General features: G+C 36.2%; 2 protein-coding genes across 4 annotated transcripts; both read right to left on the minus strand.

The window, feature by feature from the left end:
* Positions 1-753: 753 nt before the first annotated feature.
* Positions 754-2,035, minus strand: LOC131159646 (uncharacterized). The gene has a single exon (XM_058114699.1). It carries the CDS (start codon positions 1,789-1,791, stop codon positions 904-906), a length of 888 nt encoding a protein of 295 aa, XP_057970682.1. The 5' UTR covers positions 1,792-2,035; the 3' UTR covers positions 754-903.
* Positions 2,036-4,141: 2,106 nt separating this feature from the next.
* LOC131159647 (sialyltransferase-like protein 2) lies at positions 4,142-17,178 on the minus strand. 3 transcript variants are annotated; one of them, XM_058114703.1, is made up of 13 exons: positions 16,854-17,099; positions 16,669-16,742; positions 12,971-13,060; positions 12,657-12,734; positions 12,352-12,452; positions 11,585-11,777; positions 11,399-11,489; positions 11,259-11,323; positions 10,768-10,922; positions 10,593-10,674; positions 9,913-10,022; positions 6,010-6,043; positions 4,142-4,421 (listed from the first exon to the last, which is right to left on the minus strand). In XM_058114703.1, exons 1-12 carry the CDS (start codon positions 16,939-16,941, stop codon positions 6,028-6,030), a joined length of 1,143 nt encoding a protein of 380 aa, XP_057970686.1. In that variant the 5' UTR covers positions 16,942-17,099; the 3' UTR covers positions 4,142-4,421; positions 6,010-6,027. The 3 variants fall into 3 exon arrangements, with proteins under 3 accessions (XP_057970686.1, XP_057970683.1, XP_057970685.1); XM_058114700.1 differs by lacking the exons at positions 4,142-4,421; positions 6,010-6,043 and adding an exon at positions 6,321-6,979 and having other exon boundaries at positions 16,854-17,178; XM_058114702.1 differs by lacking the exons at positions 4,142-4,421; positions 6,010-6,043 and adding an exon at positions 6,321-6,976.

Below are 17,178 nucleotides of genomic sequence, written 5' to 3' on the forward strand. Positions count from 1 at the left end.
TTTCTCAGATCAATATGCAAAAATTTACTTTGTACAATAATATGTAGCATCATCGAGTAGAAGCTTGATATTTGGATGGTAATACCAACTTTACATCCTACTGAATTGCTTTTTTTTTAAGATGATGCCAAGCTTACTTGCCCCAGGCTAATTGATTTTAAGAGTTCTTAATGCATGGCCTGAACACCACTACAAAACATCTCATAACTTGCTTAAAACATCATAAAGAACCATGCCTAAGTATGCAGAACATATACATAGATATTCACCTTACCTAGAAAGGACAAGAGAAATTGAGTTAAATCCACATACAACTCTAGATTTTTACCAATCTACTAGGTTCCACCAAATTCGTATGTTCGGTTGAGGATGTTTATTTTAGAAATTCTGTGACATGGCACTCCCATTAGCTGCATCACAAATTGTAGATGGTACAACACACAATAAACAACACAGCAATACAAAGATTAGCTGGCAAACTTAGCACTAGTTAACTCTCGAATCACTTGCAACTGGACAATAATATCTATTAAAACATTTCATGAATTATCTCATTTAAAATGGAGTATTGTAAAACGGGTTATAGAAATATTTAGTCAGATATACGCAGCCTTTTTTTTCTGTGCCAGATATTGTATGCTTGTTAAAGGTTTTTTCTTGCCAATGAGAGCCAGAGAGAAATAAAAACGAGCAAAATCATCACTGTACTATTCATCAGGCCACTGAATTAACTAGAATGTACGTAGAGAGAAATACGAAAGAGGGCAAAAAAGCATTTCATTCAATACTAGCTTGCTTGGAAACATATATAAATCCCGAACCGATTCAGACAGGGGTCATTAATCACCATGGCTGAGGGTTTTCTTTTCTAGCATTACAGCGGACAGAACAAGCAAACCAAAATCACGAGAATCCCTTTCCTAGTTTCTGAATTGCACAGAACATTTTCCTTCTTGAACCAACCGCATTTATCCCCATATCCTTGAGATCCTCCAAAGTCAACATTGGCAACACCTCATCATCAACCTCATGTATCTCAAAAACGGGAGCATACCTCCCAAGCCCTAACCCATCCAGCCAAATTCGCACCCCATCCTCTGAATATCGACATCTCCCCCTATTTGTCCCCGACTTCCAATCCCTCGCGTCCGTATCTGACGGCCCATCCAATTCAATGCCATCCTGCTCTCTACCCTCCGAAGTCCTAGCCCTAATGTGCCGCCTCTGTCCAAAAAAATGCACCTCCCTCTCATTCTCTTGCCCTCTATCGGAAGACTGAATTGGGCTCTGCTCTTTTTCCGATCCCTCCGCCTCAAAATCCCGATAACCATCATCAACGTCCTCCCCGGCACTAAATTTCTCATCTCCTCCTTCGCCTCCTTCGTCCACCTTCGAAACCCCCCAAGTAGACCTCACTCTCTTCCTCTTGGACTTCAAATCCCTCACCTTCCAGCTCCCAATCGCAACGCTATCCAAGTTCCCCTCCTTGTCCTCCCCCTCTAGGGTTAGGGTTTCGTTGAACTCACCACCACCACTACTCACCAAGTTCGTCAAAGGACGAGTCTTTGACCCCTTACCAGACGCATTAGGCTCCTTCCGGGGCTTGAAATCGTTCCAGGGCTTACCCCTCCGGACGTGCGCGTCGTACGATAGAGTCGCCGGCTGGTCTCCAATGTCCCCTAACCGGACGCTCGGCCGGCGCTGGCGCTTGGACCCGACGTTCTCCGCCGCCGACGGCAATACCAGTGCACCCCCGTTGATCTGAGCTTCCGGTGGCTGTATTTCTGCCATTTCTGCACAAAATCAAAAGCCAAACAGTGGATAAAACCGATTCAACCTCTTCTCCAAACACCCCCCCCCCCCCTCTCTCTTCCTCCTCCACCCACCCCCTTCTCACTCCTAGGGTAGCACCCTGCCTGTTGAGCTCCAGCTGAGACCTCTTGATTGCGAGATTTTATATATACACAAAGTATAGAGAGAGAGAGAGAGAGAGAGAGAGAGAGAGAGACGAAGAGGAGGAGCCGAGATCTCGAAGCGTTTTGAGTGAGCAAGCGAGCTTCCAGTGAGTTTCATTCACGTGTTGAGTTGTGGACACGTGTCCGAAATGAGTAGATGATGATAAAGAAGGGGCATTTCCCACGCGCTGTCTTAGGAGCGTGGGCAAACTCTCTAATCTTCTCTTTTCCATATTTGGCAAAGGAAGTAATAGAGGGGGAAGGAGCAAAGCTGCAAAGGGCACATGGCTTGCTTGATGTCTTAAGTAGCGTTTGGGAGGCAAAATTTTAAATCCTCAATTTGCATTTATACAGATTTAAATAAAATATAATAAAACTTTATATCACGATCCATCTAAATATATATAAATTTAAATTTGAATCTCAAAATTTATGTTCCCAACCAAGTGTAATGAATTTTTAGAATTGTGCACTTTGAATTTGAATTCACTTATAATGAAAAATAAAACTCTTGTTTTGTTAATGTATTTTCTTTTTTCAGAAAATAGACATTGAAAGAAGTAGGATGATGATTTGTTTGCTCCTCATTGCAAGAAACTATTATGAATGAAAGGGAATTAGGTTTGAGTTGATAATTAATATTTAAATTTAATTATACTATATTTTAGAGTATAGTTTTTAGATCTTATATTTAGATTTGGGTAAATATTAACACAATTTAATATAATTTTATATTACGTTCTATTTAACACACAAAGTAAAGTCTAAGACTTCTCTTAAACATAGAGTAAATGTTTGAAAATTTTCGAAAAAAAAATTGAAATGATTCTAATTTCATTTTAAGAAATTTTTATAAAATTTATTTCATAACTTTACATTTATGAAATTTAAAAGTATAATATAAAAACTTCATCAAAGAGCAAAATTACAACAATCATTTTTTCTTTGTAAATTGTTATATGTGTATATGATGATTGTTTAATAATAAATATTGACAAATTTAGTAGCAATAATGGATACCACTATAACTCACATCCTACCTCAACTTTGAAAAAGAAAATTGCTCCCGATCTTATACTGCACTTCAAAAAAGGTAATAGCGAGAATGAGAACACAAAAAAACAGACAATGGTGTTATTTCGTTCACAAGAAATTTATTTTTGAAAAATGAAAAGAGGGAAGTTTGAGAAGATCTTTAACTCTATCCCATATTTTAAATTTATTCTAACTTTATCCTCACCTATAATGAGAGAGAGAGAGAGAGAGACAGAGGAAAAGAAGAATGATCCCCTTTAACAAGCAAGCAGTGCCTACCGATGTGCACTGATTTATTGAGTAAATACTTAGTCGAATCGAATCGATGTGTTTCCTACTAAACAAGTCATATCGAGAATCTTTTACTTCCAATCCTCCGAATTTTGTCCAACTATATTTAATAATTTCATATTTACTATTCATTCTATTACATTCCTTCTCCTCCTACACAAAAAAGAAAAAGGTATTATGCCAATTTGGCATTACACTCCTTTATCCAAACATTTTATAAAGCTCCCACAAAGGGCAAAAATGCATCCATTGCACCTTGCTTCATTTTGTGAATCTACTTCTAGGCTTTTAAAAAGGAAGAGCATCAAAAGACATGAACAAAAATCCACAAATATGCACGTTTTGTTCTTTTGGTGGAGAGTGACGGCTAAGAATGTGAGCATCTAATAGTCATGGGTGACCATCCAAGGCCTACGTGGACGCCCACGTGGATGCCACCTCACCCCATTGAACACCCAACAAGTGTCAACAGCCCACCTTCTAGGCCTGAGGCCCACATGACAATCATCAATTCCTCATCTGTTATTAATTATTTGGGTTTGCATTTTTGTTTTTTGGGGTAGTGGAAGAGAGCTTTCAAAACCTATTGAAAGAATGAGAAGGTGCAAAAGTCGCTTAGCTCTTTTCTGTGTCGGATTCAGCAAGAACCAGTTTAGAATGTATACACTAGTCCGTTTTTGTTTTTCATTTTTAATATGAAAAACCATAGAGCGATGAATGGTATATTTAATTATATATTAAGAGTTAATTGTTTAATTTAATATAACTAAGCAATTTCTAAATAAATTACTAAAAAAATATATTTGTCACGATATGAATATATTTTTTATTCCTTAAAAGAACAATAAATACAAATCTAATTTATGTGAGCCATTATATTTAGTATATTATTTATTTTGTTGTATTTGTGTGTGCGGCTCTTATACCCGTTGGGGCTCATAAACAAAGGAATAAGAAAAATATATGAATTCATTGGTACTGAGCAGCAGAGACTCATCGATGAGTAGATATCGAGAGTACGAGAATTGCAAAAGTTCTAAGATACCGACAGCAGGAAAACAGAAACTCGTAGACTCGTTGACGAGTGGCCTTCTCTCTCTCGTCAACAATTGTCTTGTTCTCGTCGACGAGCGATCTAGACTGCAAGAAAGAATTCAAATTTTGAATTGGAACGTTAGAACGATTTGGTACTTAGAGGGAAACCTCCAAGGGGTTGTTAAATACGTCCTTCTAGACATATTTTGAAAAGGGAGAGATCATTGTATGAAGTGTATTGCAAACTTTCATTTCATAGTAATATTATTGGCTAGATTGCTTCCATGGATGTAGGCATTGCCGAACCACGTATATTCTTATGTTGTTTCTTTATTTGCTTTCATATATATTGGTTGTGTTGTCTTGATGTTTCATCATTTGCTGCAGTTTACAAATTCCACCGTGCATCCTATACTCGATTTCCACAACATATTTATTTATGGACAAAACACACTTACCTCCCCTAAGATTTAGTAAAAAGACGAATATTTCTCTTTAAGTTTTAAAGATGTCACAGACCTCTCATGAACGGAGATTTGACAAAAAGACATACCTCATTGAAATTTCAAAAATGTCACAAACTTACCCTAAAATTTCAAAAATATCACAAACCTTTCCTAAGATTTGGGCTACCACTAATTCAATCTTCAAACCAAAAGCCAAATCTTGCTACTAGAAAATCGAAGGAGCCTTTTGACAAAAACGCGTAAACTTCCTTTCAAAACACTTACCTTTTCGCAAGATATATGAGGGGGGTTTGTATCATTTTGACACTTTTGAAATCTCAAAGGAGGTTCGTGAAATTTAGAAAGCTCAAAAAAGCTTATTGTCTTTTTGCCAAAACTTTAGGAAAGTCAATCTCTTCTACCCCTATTTTATTTATAAAGCTTTTTAAAATCTGTTCTTATCTTTTCATTTCATTTTTTTTTAATTAAAGTCAGCATTGAAATTTTGAAAGAAGAACCTATTGTTGTACTAGTAGGGGAGGCCGCCAATGAAGCCCCATATTAATTCAGTACATGAAATTTCTTGGAGCTTGTTTGCCGGTTTGGAATAGAAAAAATGAAAAATAAGTTAAAATTAATTTTTAATTTTATTTTTACATTAAATATTATCAAAAATTAAATTTTGTTCAAACATGTTAAAACTCTTTTTAAAGAAAATCAAAAGGTGTTGTCTATTGATTAGCAAAATTTTATTTCATCTTTTCATTTTTTCCATATAGCTAAGAAAGACATGCCTCTAAAAGGCTACTTTAATCATGATCAAAAGTGGATTGCTTCATATTTGCATTTTCTTTTCTTCGTACTCTCGAGTTCCAAAGGAACCTAAGGCAGACCAAAAGTAAACGTACTCGAGAAAGAAAATAGGAAAGAACTTTTTATGACCTAGAATATAAAATATATGACGAACACCAACAACCCTTTTTTGTTTTTCACTTTGGGCTTGTCATCAACCTTTGATTTTTCTTAAATTTCAATTATATTTGAATAAATGTTTGTTTTTAAATCATGTTTTAGATATAGAAACAAATTATAGTAGAATCTTACTATTTTGATTTCCATCTTAGTTTCTCTTTCTACATTTGGTTTAAGGGAGGATGTGCCTTGCACCAAGAATACTCCAAAAAGCAAACAAGTAGGGATCACAATATCATAAATCATAAAAGGTTTCATAAAGTCTTGAACCAAACCTGAAATGTTTAGTCATGCTACAGTGCCATTTCCCTGCAGCCAATGAACACAAGGAAGAAAGTTCAGCAAGAGGGAAAAAGAAAATCACCCCAACTCTGATGCTGCAAATTTCATAACTTCAAATTGAGCATTAAAAAAAATCAAATAACTTGGTTCCTCATCACCCAACCATGGGATGTGGTCCAACCTGCAAAGAATCTTTGTCAGCCAGTTCCTCCAGTCTAAAGACATGAACAAGGATTACAAAAAGATGGATCAAAATCATCATGCAGCAGATTTAAATGGTATGGGGCCAAAGAAAGTACCAAAGGGAACAAAAAGTTCGGGCAGGATTTGATAAAAGTTTAAGAAGAAACAAGAAAGTTTAGGTATCAGATGATAATCCACAAAAATGGGAATAAGAACCATTATACATCAATATCATTAATGTTGCTCGCAATGCTAAAGAACAATACTACAGTCTAAGGCATCAGATAAATTTTGAATATTCTTCATTTCTGGCATTTTCTTACATTTTCCTCATCGACAAACAGAAGGGAAAACTGTGAGCACTTCATAAAGGAAGAAATGTGAGAACTGCAATGCTTTCAAAATTTTGAAGAGCAGGATGGATGCAGCTGTTTCTAGGAGTATAAATGGACTTAGCACGCAGTTCTTCTCGTTGAAACCACTAGCCAGTGTCCAATGTACAGTGTGACCTACAAAAAATTTGTTTCATGCTGTGTCTTTCAGGAAGTGCCTCACATAGCATATCATGTCCAGTTTCCACAGGTTCAGCCGGTTGGCACCGTGCAAAGCAGACCGTGTCCAGGACTATGCTCCAGTGGGTACATGGTTGCACCTTTAACAAAATTCTGATGCTGAACAACAGCCCTTTTGAGTCTAAAAGTTTGTGCAGGCTTTCTCTTAACTTGTTTCTTAATAATTGAACATGCATTTAGCGGGTCGCCAGATCCTGCTCCAACTCTTCTATTAACAAAGAAAAAAAGGAAAAATTCCACATCAGAGTACTTCTTTAACTGATATGAATTAGATATTCCATATGAAGTCTAGTAAGTACTTGATACAATAGAAAATATGAAAGATTCATGATTTTATCCGATCAAAATAGATATATATGTATATATATATATATATGTTCATGCTACGATAAGAAGGTCAAAGGCAGAAAGAGAGTATGCATTTCAAAAGAAACATCATGCAGACTTTATTTTACATGCATAGGAAGGTCAAAATTAGTATTTTATTGTCTGTTTTCTATACAGTAGATTAGAAAATGCAGATTTCGATACAAAATTTTTAATCATCTTGTTTTACCATGATATATGTATACCCAGGATGAACAGTGGCATCTACGTACATATGAGTAATCTTTCAATTAAAACCCCTTAATGGTGCACAAGAAGGTGGTTTTAAGTTCCTGCATACTCATATTCATTAAGGATGCATTTGTTTCGGTGTTTAAGGTTTATAGGATTGAACTGAACTCGACTGGCCTGGCTATAAATATTATCCTGAACCATGTATGAATTGCAACACCTTGGAATAGGCTAAATTTTCAAAACGACCAAAATACCCTTGTTCAACTCTGGTGGGATTAGGGTATGCATGGAGATGGGGGCAGCATCACCTTATTTTGCAACACCACAGCAGCCAGCCAGAGCATCAGTCGTCCTCCCAAATCAAAAACTGTTTCTGATGCAATTCTTCGATCCCCTCTACGACTCTGACCACTGAAAACCTGAACCACTGTTCAACTCTGTCTAGTCCTTCCTCTGGCAAAGGTCAAGAACCTTGACCCCGGCTTTGACTTCCTGGGCTGTGCCATCAACAGCATCGCCAACTATGTCAACTTGCGCATCGACCCCCAAGTTCAAACATGGCATATCAGATAGGGGAGTTTGGAGCAGCATGACCAGGGCATCTTCGTCCTACAGAATCCTTTTCTGCCTTAGCCAGGGCTGGCCAGGAGGGAGGCAAACAGCCAACCCTACACCACACAAATGGGCCAAGCCACCCCCCCCCCCCCCCCCTTCTCTCTCTCTCCATTCCTATTCTTTTTGTATATTACACCAAACATGGGTGAAGGGGCTAGTCAGCAAACCAAATGCACCCTAAATGCATTTAAAGGCAATGGGTGTTTATACATATATATATATATATATATATATATATATATATATATATATAAAATCTATTATGGGAAGAAAGATTAGTTGGGATTTAAACAAAATCCAATGGTTTAGAGTTCAACTCACAAGATTACTTGGGCTGTTTGATAAAAAAAAAATTATAAAAAAACAAAAAACAAAGAAGAACAAGAAAGAATATTTAAAAACTAAAAACCAGCAAACTGTTGGTCAATATTTCTAAAACTAAAAAAAATCAAAAACTTGATTGAACAAATGCTCATTTTTGTTATGACCTCTTCTAGAGGCATTATCTAGAAAGCAATCCATTTTGAATGCATTCATACAAGAAGCCAACATAGATATTGTGGGTCATTTTTTTTTCCCTGAATTTCATTCACATCTTCGATCTAGAAATTGATTCATTTTCCATACCACAAACGAGCCGTTACTTAAAAAAATATGATTTAAATAGTAAATATACAAATTTTAAAAATATTATAATAAAAATAGAAATATTACAATTATTTTACTTAATTATGACATTTCAAAACGCTTTTTAGTGCTATAAGAACAATGTTACTGTAAATGACAACTGAAAAATAGCAAAAATATTTTTTGAATGAAATTTACTATTTTTTTCAAAATTCTAGAAGAAGTCTAAATATTTTTATTTTAATTAAATTTTAAATTCAAATGGTCACTTTATTTTAGTCTAATTTTGCCAATGAATAGGAAGGTGAAACAGATTCATCCAAGTTACTTCTACAATCAGACAAGTGAGCCCATGTGCACACTCTTTACTCCTGATTAATAATAATCACCAAGTCTAAGTTTTACGAGGTATTAGATTTACAAGGTATTTCCATTTTTGAGTTTAAGTTTGGCTTATCAAAAAAGTGTCAGATATAAACTTGAGGAACCACCATCCACTGGCCCAAAAAAAAGGCTAAGGAAAAGCCAAACCTCCCACTGAGGTGTCTGTGAAGGCCAACTTACCAAACGGCAAAAGATGGCATTCCATTAAAGGTCCGTCTTCAAATCACTTCATTACCTTTGGGTTTTTTTTCTCATAATTAAATTCAACACAAAAGAGAGTGAACCATTATTTATTGACAAGTTGAGTAGCCAAAATAAAAGTGGGCGTACACATAAATTGAAAGAATTCCATGCAATTATTTAAAATATATATATCTTAACCAAAAACTCTCAGCAACTTTCCTTGTCAGTTTTTTTTTTTTTTAAATAAAATGTATAACTCCAAATCTGCTGGCATAGAATATTTGTTATTAGTTAACGATCAAATTCAGACTAGAGAAGTCATATAATATTGAAGCAATTAGCTATTTAACATGTGGGATGGGGGAAAAGAAAAAATGGGGTTAGTCAATGGGTGCCAACATCACAACATGCGGGATATTGATGATGTTCCAGAAATGAGAGCCAATGTCAGCTAACACAATAAACAATGCAGGGGAATTTTTCACTGACATTTCGATATTGCCTTTATTATAAATTTTCTAATTAAAGGTTATGAATTGACACAACTCGCTATCTTGGTTATATGGTATATAAAAAATGTGAAGTCTTTAGAAAAAACGGCTTCTTTTTCTCTTCATCATATTCAGAGTCATCACTGGCCAGACAAAAGTGTATGCTGTTTGCTAGCAATTGCAGATAGTTAAAATCCAATTTAAGACCAAACATTACTGCCTCTTCAATATAATTTAATTTAAATAAAACAGAAGAGTAAAAGAACTGATAATACATTACCTCAACAATTTCTCAGACGCAATTCTAGCAGCACTAATCATGCTTCGGCTTGGCACCCACTTCACAACACGATTTGGATTTGCTCGCATAGGAGAATGGATTTTGATAAGCTGGGGAAGGGCCAGACAGGAAACATCAAAAGATGTTGATATTAAGGATCGAAGTGAATTATGGTTCTATCCTACTTGTCACAAAAGGATGATGTTGATAGGTAAATGAACAATTAGCGAAAAGGAAAGACATGATGAGTTGTTCTCCTAATCGTGACAAAGAGATGACGTTGACATTGAAGTGGAAAAAACTACTGCATGTATTAGATAATATCAGAGCAGGAGCTCATGATGGATTATTTTCCTACCAGTCATAGGGAACATATGACAAAGACACAAAGTAGATAACCACAATAGATGTATTTTGAATGTTTTGTTAGAATGAATGATGAGAAAAGTGCAGAACAGAAATATGTATCATTTGAAATAGTGAGATGATATTCAACTTGAGCATTTATAATGGGATATTCCCATCTGCGCTCCATGAAGGGTTAGCAAGGAGTAAATATTCCGACACACTGCATATGCACATTTGCACAACATATTTAAAATTAAAAAAAAAAAAAAACAATCTGATATTGTCATCGTGATGTTCAGAGAGAGAGAGAGAGAGAGCAGTAGCAAACTTACACCCAAGCACTCCATCATCTGGTAGTAAGCCCTACCCTGTAGAGGTGTATGACCTTTTCGAGATTCTGAGAAATATCGAGTCCTGAACGATAGTGTAGGATTCCTTTGTCAGCGAAATTAAGATTGTGAAACTAATTATGTCATATTAAATTTTCCCCAGAAATCTCTCACATACCATTCCTTGTAACCAGGATCCACAGTGAAACCATACATATCCACAGATTCACAAATTGAAAGAGCAAATTCAAGAGCCTTGAGCCCAGTTCCTTTTGCTGCAGAGCCAAAGGATGCGCCTAACATAAGATATACAGGATTGTGTATTGGAACTTCCTGCACAAGGTAGGAAACCAATACATTGTGACTCGAACCATTCATAATTGACCAAGCCTTTAGCTGGACACTTGTGCTTAATTATATCACCAGCAACGTCCCCCACCTCTGTGTGGCGCATGTGGGGAAGTTGTTTCCATGATTGGAACATATGACGCCCAAATCACAATGGAGCAGAAAAAGTGAAAGATAAATAAGCCACAATGGCATGTTTTTCTAGCCATTTATATAATGTGTACACATAAGATTTTTTTTCGCATGAAGAAGCCAAAAAACAACTAAAAGCCAGCCACATGTTTGTAAGAAAGATCAAACAGAAAACCAAAGCATACCAACCCGGATCATTTTGCTCATGATGTCATGAACTGTTGTTTTAATGATCAAAACCTCCTTCCGAGTTTCTGCAGAATGCAATTTTTAGTGTGCTTCTAATAGAAAGAGATGGACTTCAAAAACAAGTGGAGGTTTGCTCATACCATCTAATTCTACCACTTTATCAAGAGCTTTGGCTGATCCTCTATTAAGCAGGCGAAATGTACTTTTCTTGCCAACAAACTCTGTATAATTCTGCAATACACAAAAGAATAAAAAAAGAATATTCATGAAGAAATGAGAGAGCAACATGGTGGCTGCTTTCCTATGCTGAAGCAGCAGAGCAATACCTGGATTGGTGCACCATTTTCTCTAATAACAACATCATAACCATCTATCTCCTTGCCAAGTCTTGTCTTCAAAAGATCTCCTGAATTACCAATAACAGCACACCGACCAAACTGCCGTGGAAAATATGGTGGTGTTTCAGGGAGTACCAGAGAAAGTTTTTCCATGCAAAGCGTCTTATTCTTACAGTGGTTGCTGTAACACAAAAAAATGAGCTACATCAGAGCGCATATGTTTTCAGAATCTTCCAGTGCTTTTTAAAAATCCAATTCATTAGACTATTTTCGAAAATAAAAGAAAAATCCCAAATTCCTGTGGTCTTTGCAGCAAAAGAAACTCTTAGGAGATTTGACTTTCATTTTCTGAGATTTCGTAACATAAATCAAGCATTAGAAGCAATGAAAACACATAGAATTCCAATAAAAATGCATATTTTATATTTTTCTGCAATAATAATTTTTTTAGAAAAATTGGAATTACCAAAATACTTTGAAATCCCACCGTATTTCATTTAATATTACAAAGACAAGTAAATATTTTAGTGTTAGTTTCCAGACAGGTAATTGCTTTGAGGTTTATTCATTTTTCCGAGGAACTTGCCACATGCTTTGGAAAATTGGATTCAAAGCAGTATCACTATCAGCTTTATGCACTTCCCAAAAAGTAGAAGGATTTCCCTTTATTTTTTCCCTTTTCATCTCCTTTGAGGTTACCCATTTATTGAATAATCAGTCAGTCGTTCTATCATCAATCACATTACAATACTTACAGAAGCACTCCTTTATTAATCCTACGCCATGCATATTCCTCCCATCCATTCGGTAAAGCATCAATGAACTCCTTCGTTAGGATAGTGCTACTATTACGAACCTGAAGAATTCAACTGACTAAATAATAGATCAATTTGAGACCATAAAACAAAATCCTAAACAAGCAATTTAACTGGGAAAGGTTCCCATGGACTTGATCTAGCCATCTAGGTAAAGAGTAGAAGAATAGCAAACTTGACTTCAAGGTCTGCATGCACATTAAATAAAATTAAAATAAAATAAATAAAAAAGCAATTATAAACACCTGTTCCCATGTAGCCACAGCCTCACAAAGATTAAAATCAAATGATAAACCTTCAAGTTCTCCTGTTTTCAGATCTCTCTGCCACACATTCAATTGCACAGACAAAAAATAAATAAATAATTTAGTTGGAAGTATGTGATGACACTCATGGGCTCCTGGTGTTATATGAGAACATCATATTCTACGAAAAATTATAAGCCACACTATGCATGATTAACATATTATCCAGAGTAGATGACCAAAAAATATATGAATTGCAAGCATACATACAACATATGAATAAAAATGAAGGAATGAACAAGATATGAGCTTACCCACTTTGGGACGGTGTCACTCGGAAAATTAATTGTGACTTCACAATAATCTTTCCCACTCACAGCTTGCAAACCTAACCCATTTGCTCTCTGCATCACCATAATAAAACAAGGTGAATGCATAAAAAAATATGCCATCAAGCATGGACTCATTTATGCTAGAGAAATGTATAAATTATGGTTTCCAATCAGATGTACCAAGGGGTGTCATAACAACTTAAGAATCAAATTATTTATAGATAAAATGTTACAATATCACAAATAATGATGATAGAACTTGAGATATCTTCACTCTATTAGCATAGATAACAGTACCCCAAAAAAAAAAAAAAAAAAAACAGCTTGGTGCACAAGGGCTCTGCAAATGTGGGATAGGGTCGTCTAATATATGCAACCCTGGCCCTGCCTGCAGAAATATGCTATTTCTGTCACTGATTCTTGTGAGACAAATTGGTGATGCCCAAGTCGTAATGGAGCAACCTTAAAAAATACACCAAGGCCCACCCTGTTATTGATTATCACTAACTTATCAATATATTTATGAGAAGACAAATCAATAGTCAAATCAATGCATTAAACTAACATCGCATTTTTAGAATACAAACTTGGGACATTGAATTTTGGAATTGTATGAATTTGGACACCAGTACAAAACTATTAGGAGTTTTACCAAAATTCAAATCATTTCAAATTCACAATCCCAAATTTGTGTTATTTGCAAGGCCAACAAAAATAGCCTTCTACATTGACCAGTTTAGCCATAATTTGTGCTTGTTCCATGTGCAAGATGATGGGGATGACTTGCATCAAAGGATTTTTAGTTTTTTACTTACTGAAAAGTAACCGTTCTTTAACCCAGTCTCACTTAGGCGTCCATAATTGGTATATTCATCTTTGGAGAAAAATTAGTTCAACTAAATTCTTCTGATTATTATACACGTCAAATTTTTCACAAGTTTGTAAATGATAGGTAGTCTTTAACAATATCAAGCAATTTGTGTGTTATAGCAACTGCTACCTACATCTTGTGTGAAGCAGCATCAGGACAATTTCGTTGATCAAAGAAAGCAATTCATTCACAATTACATACAATTTGGGACCTTAGTTTCAATCCTTAAAATATGGCAGTTGAAATGGCCACTGTAAATTTTAATGGCCTTATTTAAAAGGTAAACCAGAAATGAACTACTGATAACCAAGAGGGTGACAACCAGTGCACAAAAATGGATTATAAAAATTTTTAGAGAGAGCGATAGATAAAGAGAGAAACAGGATATCCACAGAGGTATGGATAAAGATTTCCAAATCTCCAGCAAAAAGCAAATATATCAAAGAATCTTTAATAATCTGTATATAAGATTCCTTTCCCTCTAAATGCAACGCAAAGTGGACATTTTCCAAACTATTTTCCTGCCTACACCAATATTGCTGATCCACTAGCTGTGAAGGGTTGCTGAAACACTGCTTCACATGACCCACCTGCAGACCATTGGCATATGCGATCCCACATTTCTTGAGCTTTGACAGTGAAGAATTAGATGGTTCGTTACATTAGTATTCTCCCCTGTTTCCTTTGCATGAAGCACCAACTAATGTGAATGACCCCTCTCCTTCCAAGACTCTTATAGAACTGCCTGCCAAGCCAAAAGAAAAGACATTTTCTTTGGGGCTCCGGCCTTCCACATGGCTTTCAGGGAAACAGACTTCTGTGCTGCCATTGATAAGATTAAAACAAAACTTGACAAGAAAAATACATTTTTCCCTGCCTTCCATCTTATATGACATCCTCACCACTTGGCCTTAATTTGGAATTATGCAACTTTCCCAGTACTTCCAGTACATCACTTACCCTCAATCAGTCGTTTCCCTTCTAAGGTAGACATTCGATGCTGCTCTCTTCTCACCTCTGAATAAGACATCCAGGACCAACTCTTTTTTCCTTTTTTTTATAATAAAATAAATTCATTATTGAGAAAATAAAGATGAAAGATTTGAAGAGCACCCAGCTCAATTTTTATTGTGGCAAGATTGAACAACATAGGGTAAGATTTTTATATATCTATATATATTTTTAAGTGCTTCCTCCCCACAGAACACATCCAACTAGAATATGATCCAATCACCACTGCCGAACTTTAATCCAATAAATTTTGAAAACAACAATCATCTGCCAAAGACGAACTCCATGTGAGGCAGTAACTACTTTTTTGAACCATTCCTCTTCAGTTTTCCCAAATTTGTCATTAACTATCCTCTTCCTTAGCCCGTCAAACTCGGCCGCATGCCTTCAAAGTCATTTCACAAAGAATGCTTGATAAAAACTTGTTAAGTACCCCAGCCTCACACCTCCATCCTGTTAGGGTCACGCACTAAATTCCAGTTAATTAAAATGGGATTCTTTATCTTCTTTACAGCTGCCTCAAAGAAAACCCCACTGTATTTTTTCTAGTTTTATAGAAATTGCTCAGAGCATGGTAAAGAGAGACATGAAAGGGGTTGGAAGATCGGTCAATGTGCTTTTGATGAGCATGATTTTTCCCCCATAAAAAAAATGCAGCCTCTTCCAACATCCTCTCAAAGCTCTCAACCACCTCATCTTACACTACCTTTTGACTTGAAGGGGGCAACAAGTGAGATTCCTAGGTGTTGGGTCAGGAATTTACTAATTTGCACCCAATAATCACAGCAATTCTGTCAATATTGCTGCCCTCTCCAACAGTAAATTATCTCATTATTCTTAATCTTGAATTTAAAACCTGATAAGGCATTATATCACAAGAAAATAAATTCAAGTTGGCCAACCTCCTCTTCATCCTTAGGATTAGTGCACCTTGCCGACACGTCCTTGGGTAACAACACATCCGAATAAGAATTTCGAATTTACTAAGCCAAGTCAATCTACACCCATCAATAAATCTATATGCAAATATGTTTACAAAAACATTTATTCCAACCCCAAAATAAAGGCTTCTCTCCGCTCTATGGTCTGAAAAGCTTACTTTGTTTGGAAAACTTGAAGTTAGTTTCAATAACTAAAAAACTCATTAATATTCATTGTCATGTGTCACGGTCCGACTATTTTCACACCATTCTGAAAGGGTCATGCGACGCTAGCTAAAACACTCTTGTTTAACTAGTCAGCCTATCATTTACTAACATTCATTCACGAGCATTCGATCAAATGGCAATGGAAACAGTAAGAACTCATGAAAGCAGTGACAAGCAAGCAGTAAACATTAAATCTATGCAATTTATTAACAACATCTCCATTGGCATTGTGTGTTTAGCAAGGGAGGCAAGTAAGCTAAATACGTTGACAATAGCTAGTAAGTTTTACAATGACTCATGAACACTCACCCTCCCCTAAAGAGATTTTTATATAATTATCATTCTGACACTACAAAATATCAAAATGACCGAAAAGTTATACTACCTTATTTGGCATACAAAAATACAACTAGCAAAAACTAACCCAACACTAGTATTTACATGATGGAAATCCATCCCAAACATTCCAACAAGTGGTCACAGTCAAGCATAATGCCCTGAACAAGCTTATCTCGTAACAATGCATGGCCTCACTATGTGGCAATAATGAAAATGAAAATTTAACGGCATCATCAGCACACAGTCAAAATAAAAGTAGGAAAGTCGATACCCTTGAGCAGTATTAGAAAAAAAATCGAATAAAAACTCACCACGCACTTCTGAAAACCGCTTTGGAGGGATTGCAATGCTTCCAAATCTTCGTCTGAAATGGAAGATTTCCCGTCTGGACATGAAATCAATCAAGGTAGACAGCAAGTAAGATACCAAAGCAGCAGAATCAACCTCAGTAAAGTGAAAGAGAGATCGCCGCATGAATCAGAGAGAAGACGCGTACATAGATTGGATACTCCAGTGATGTAGATGAGAATAGCTGCGAATCCAGAAGCCAAAGCTAGCAATAAACCGAATTGCAAGAGCCTCATCGAATGAAAAATCGAGCAGCGAATGAAGAAGAACGCAGAAAACCCTAGTTGTCTTTGCGAATCTGGAGAAGAAGGGGAGGGAGCGAATGAATTCGATCCAGAGACTGGAGCCGCGTGCTCGTGTGTATCTGTTAGCACCAGCACGATTTCAATCACGCTTCCAGAAGCATTTCAGAACGAGCAGCGGGCCGTTTTCCCATCGGAAGCCGATTACAGGCCCGACTTTAGTAAAGCCGC

Source organism: Malania oleifera, chromosome 7 (genome assembly GCF_029873635.1).
Source record: "Malania oleifera isolate guangnan ecotype guangnan chromosome 7, ASM2987363v1, whole genome shotgun sequence".
NCBI classification, from domain to species: Eukaryota; Viridiplantae; Streptophyta; class Magnoliopsida; order Santalales; family Ximeniaceae; genus Malania; species Malania oleifera.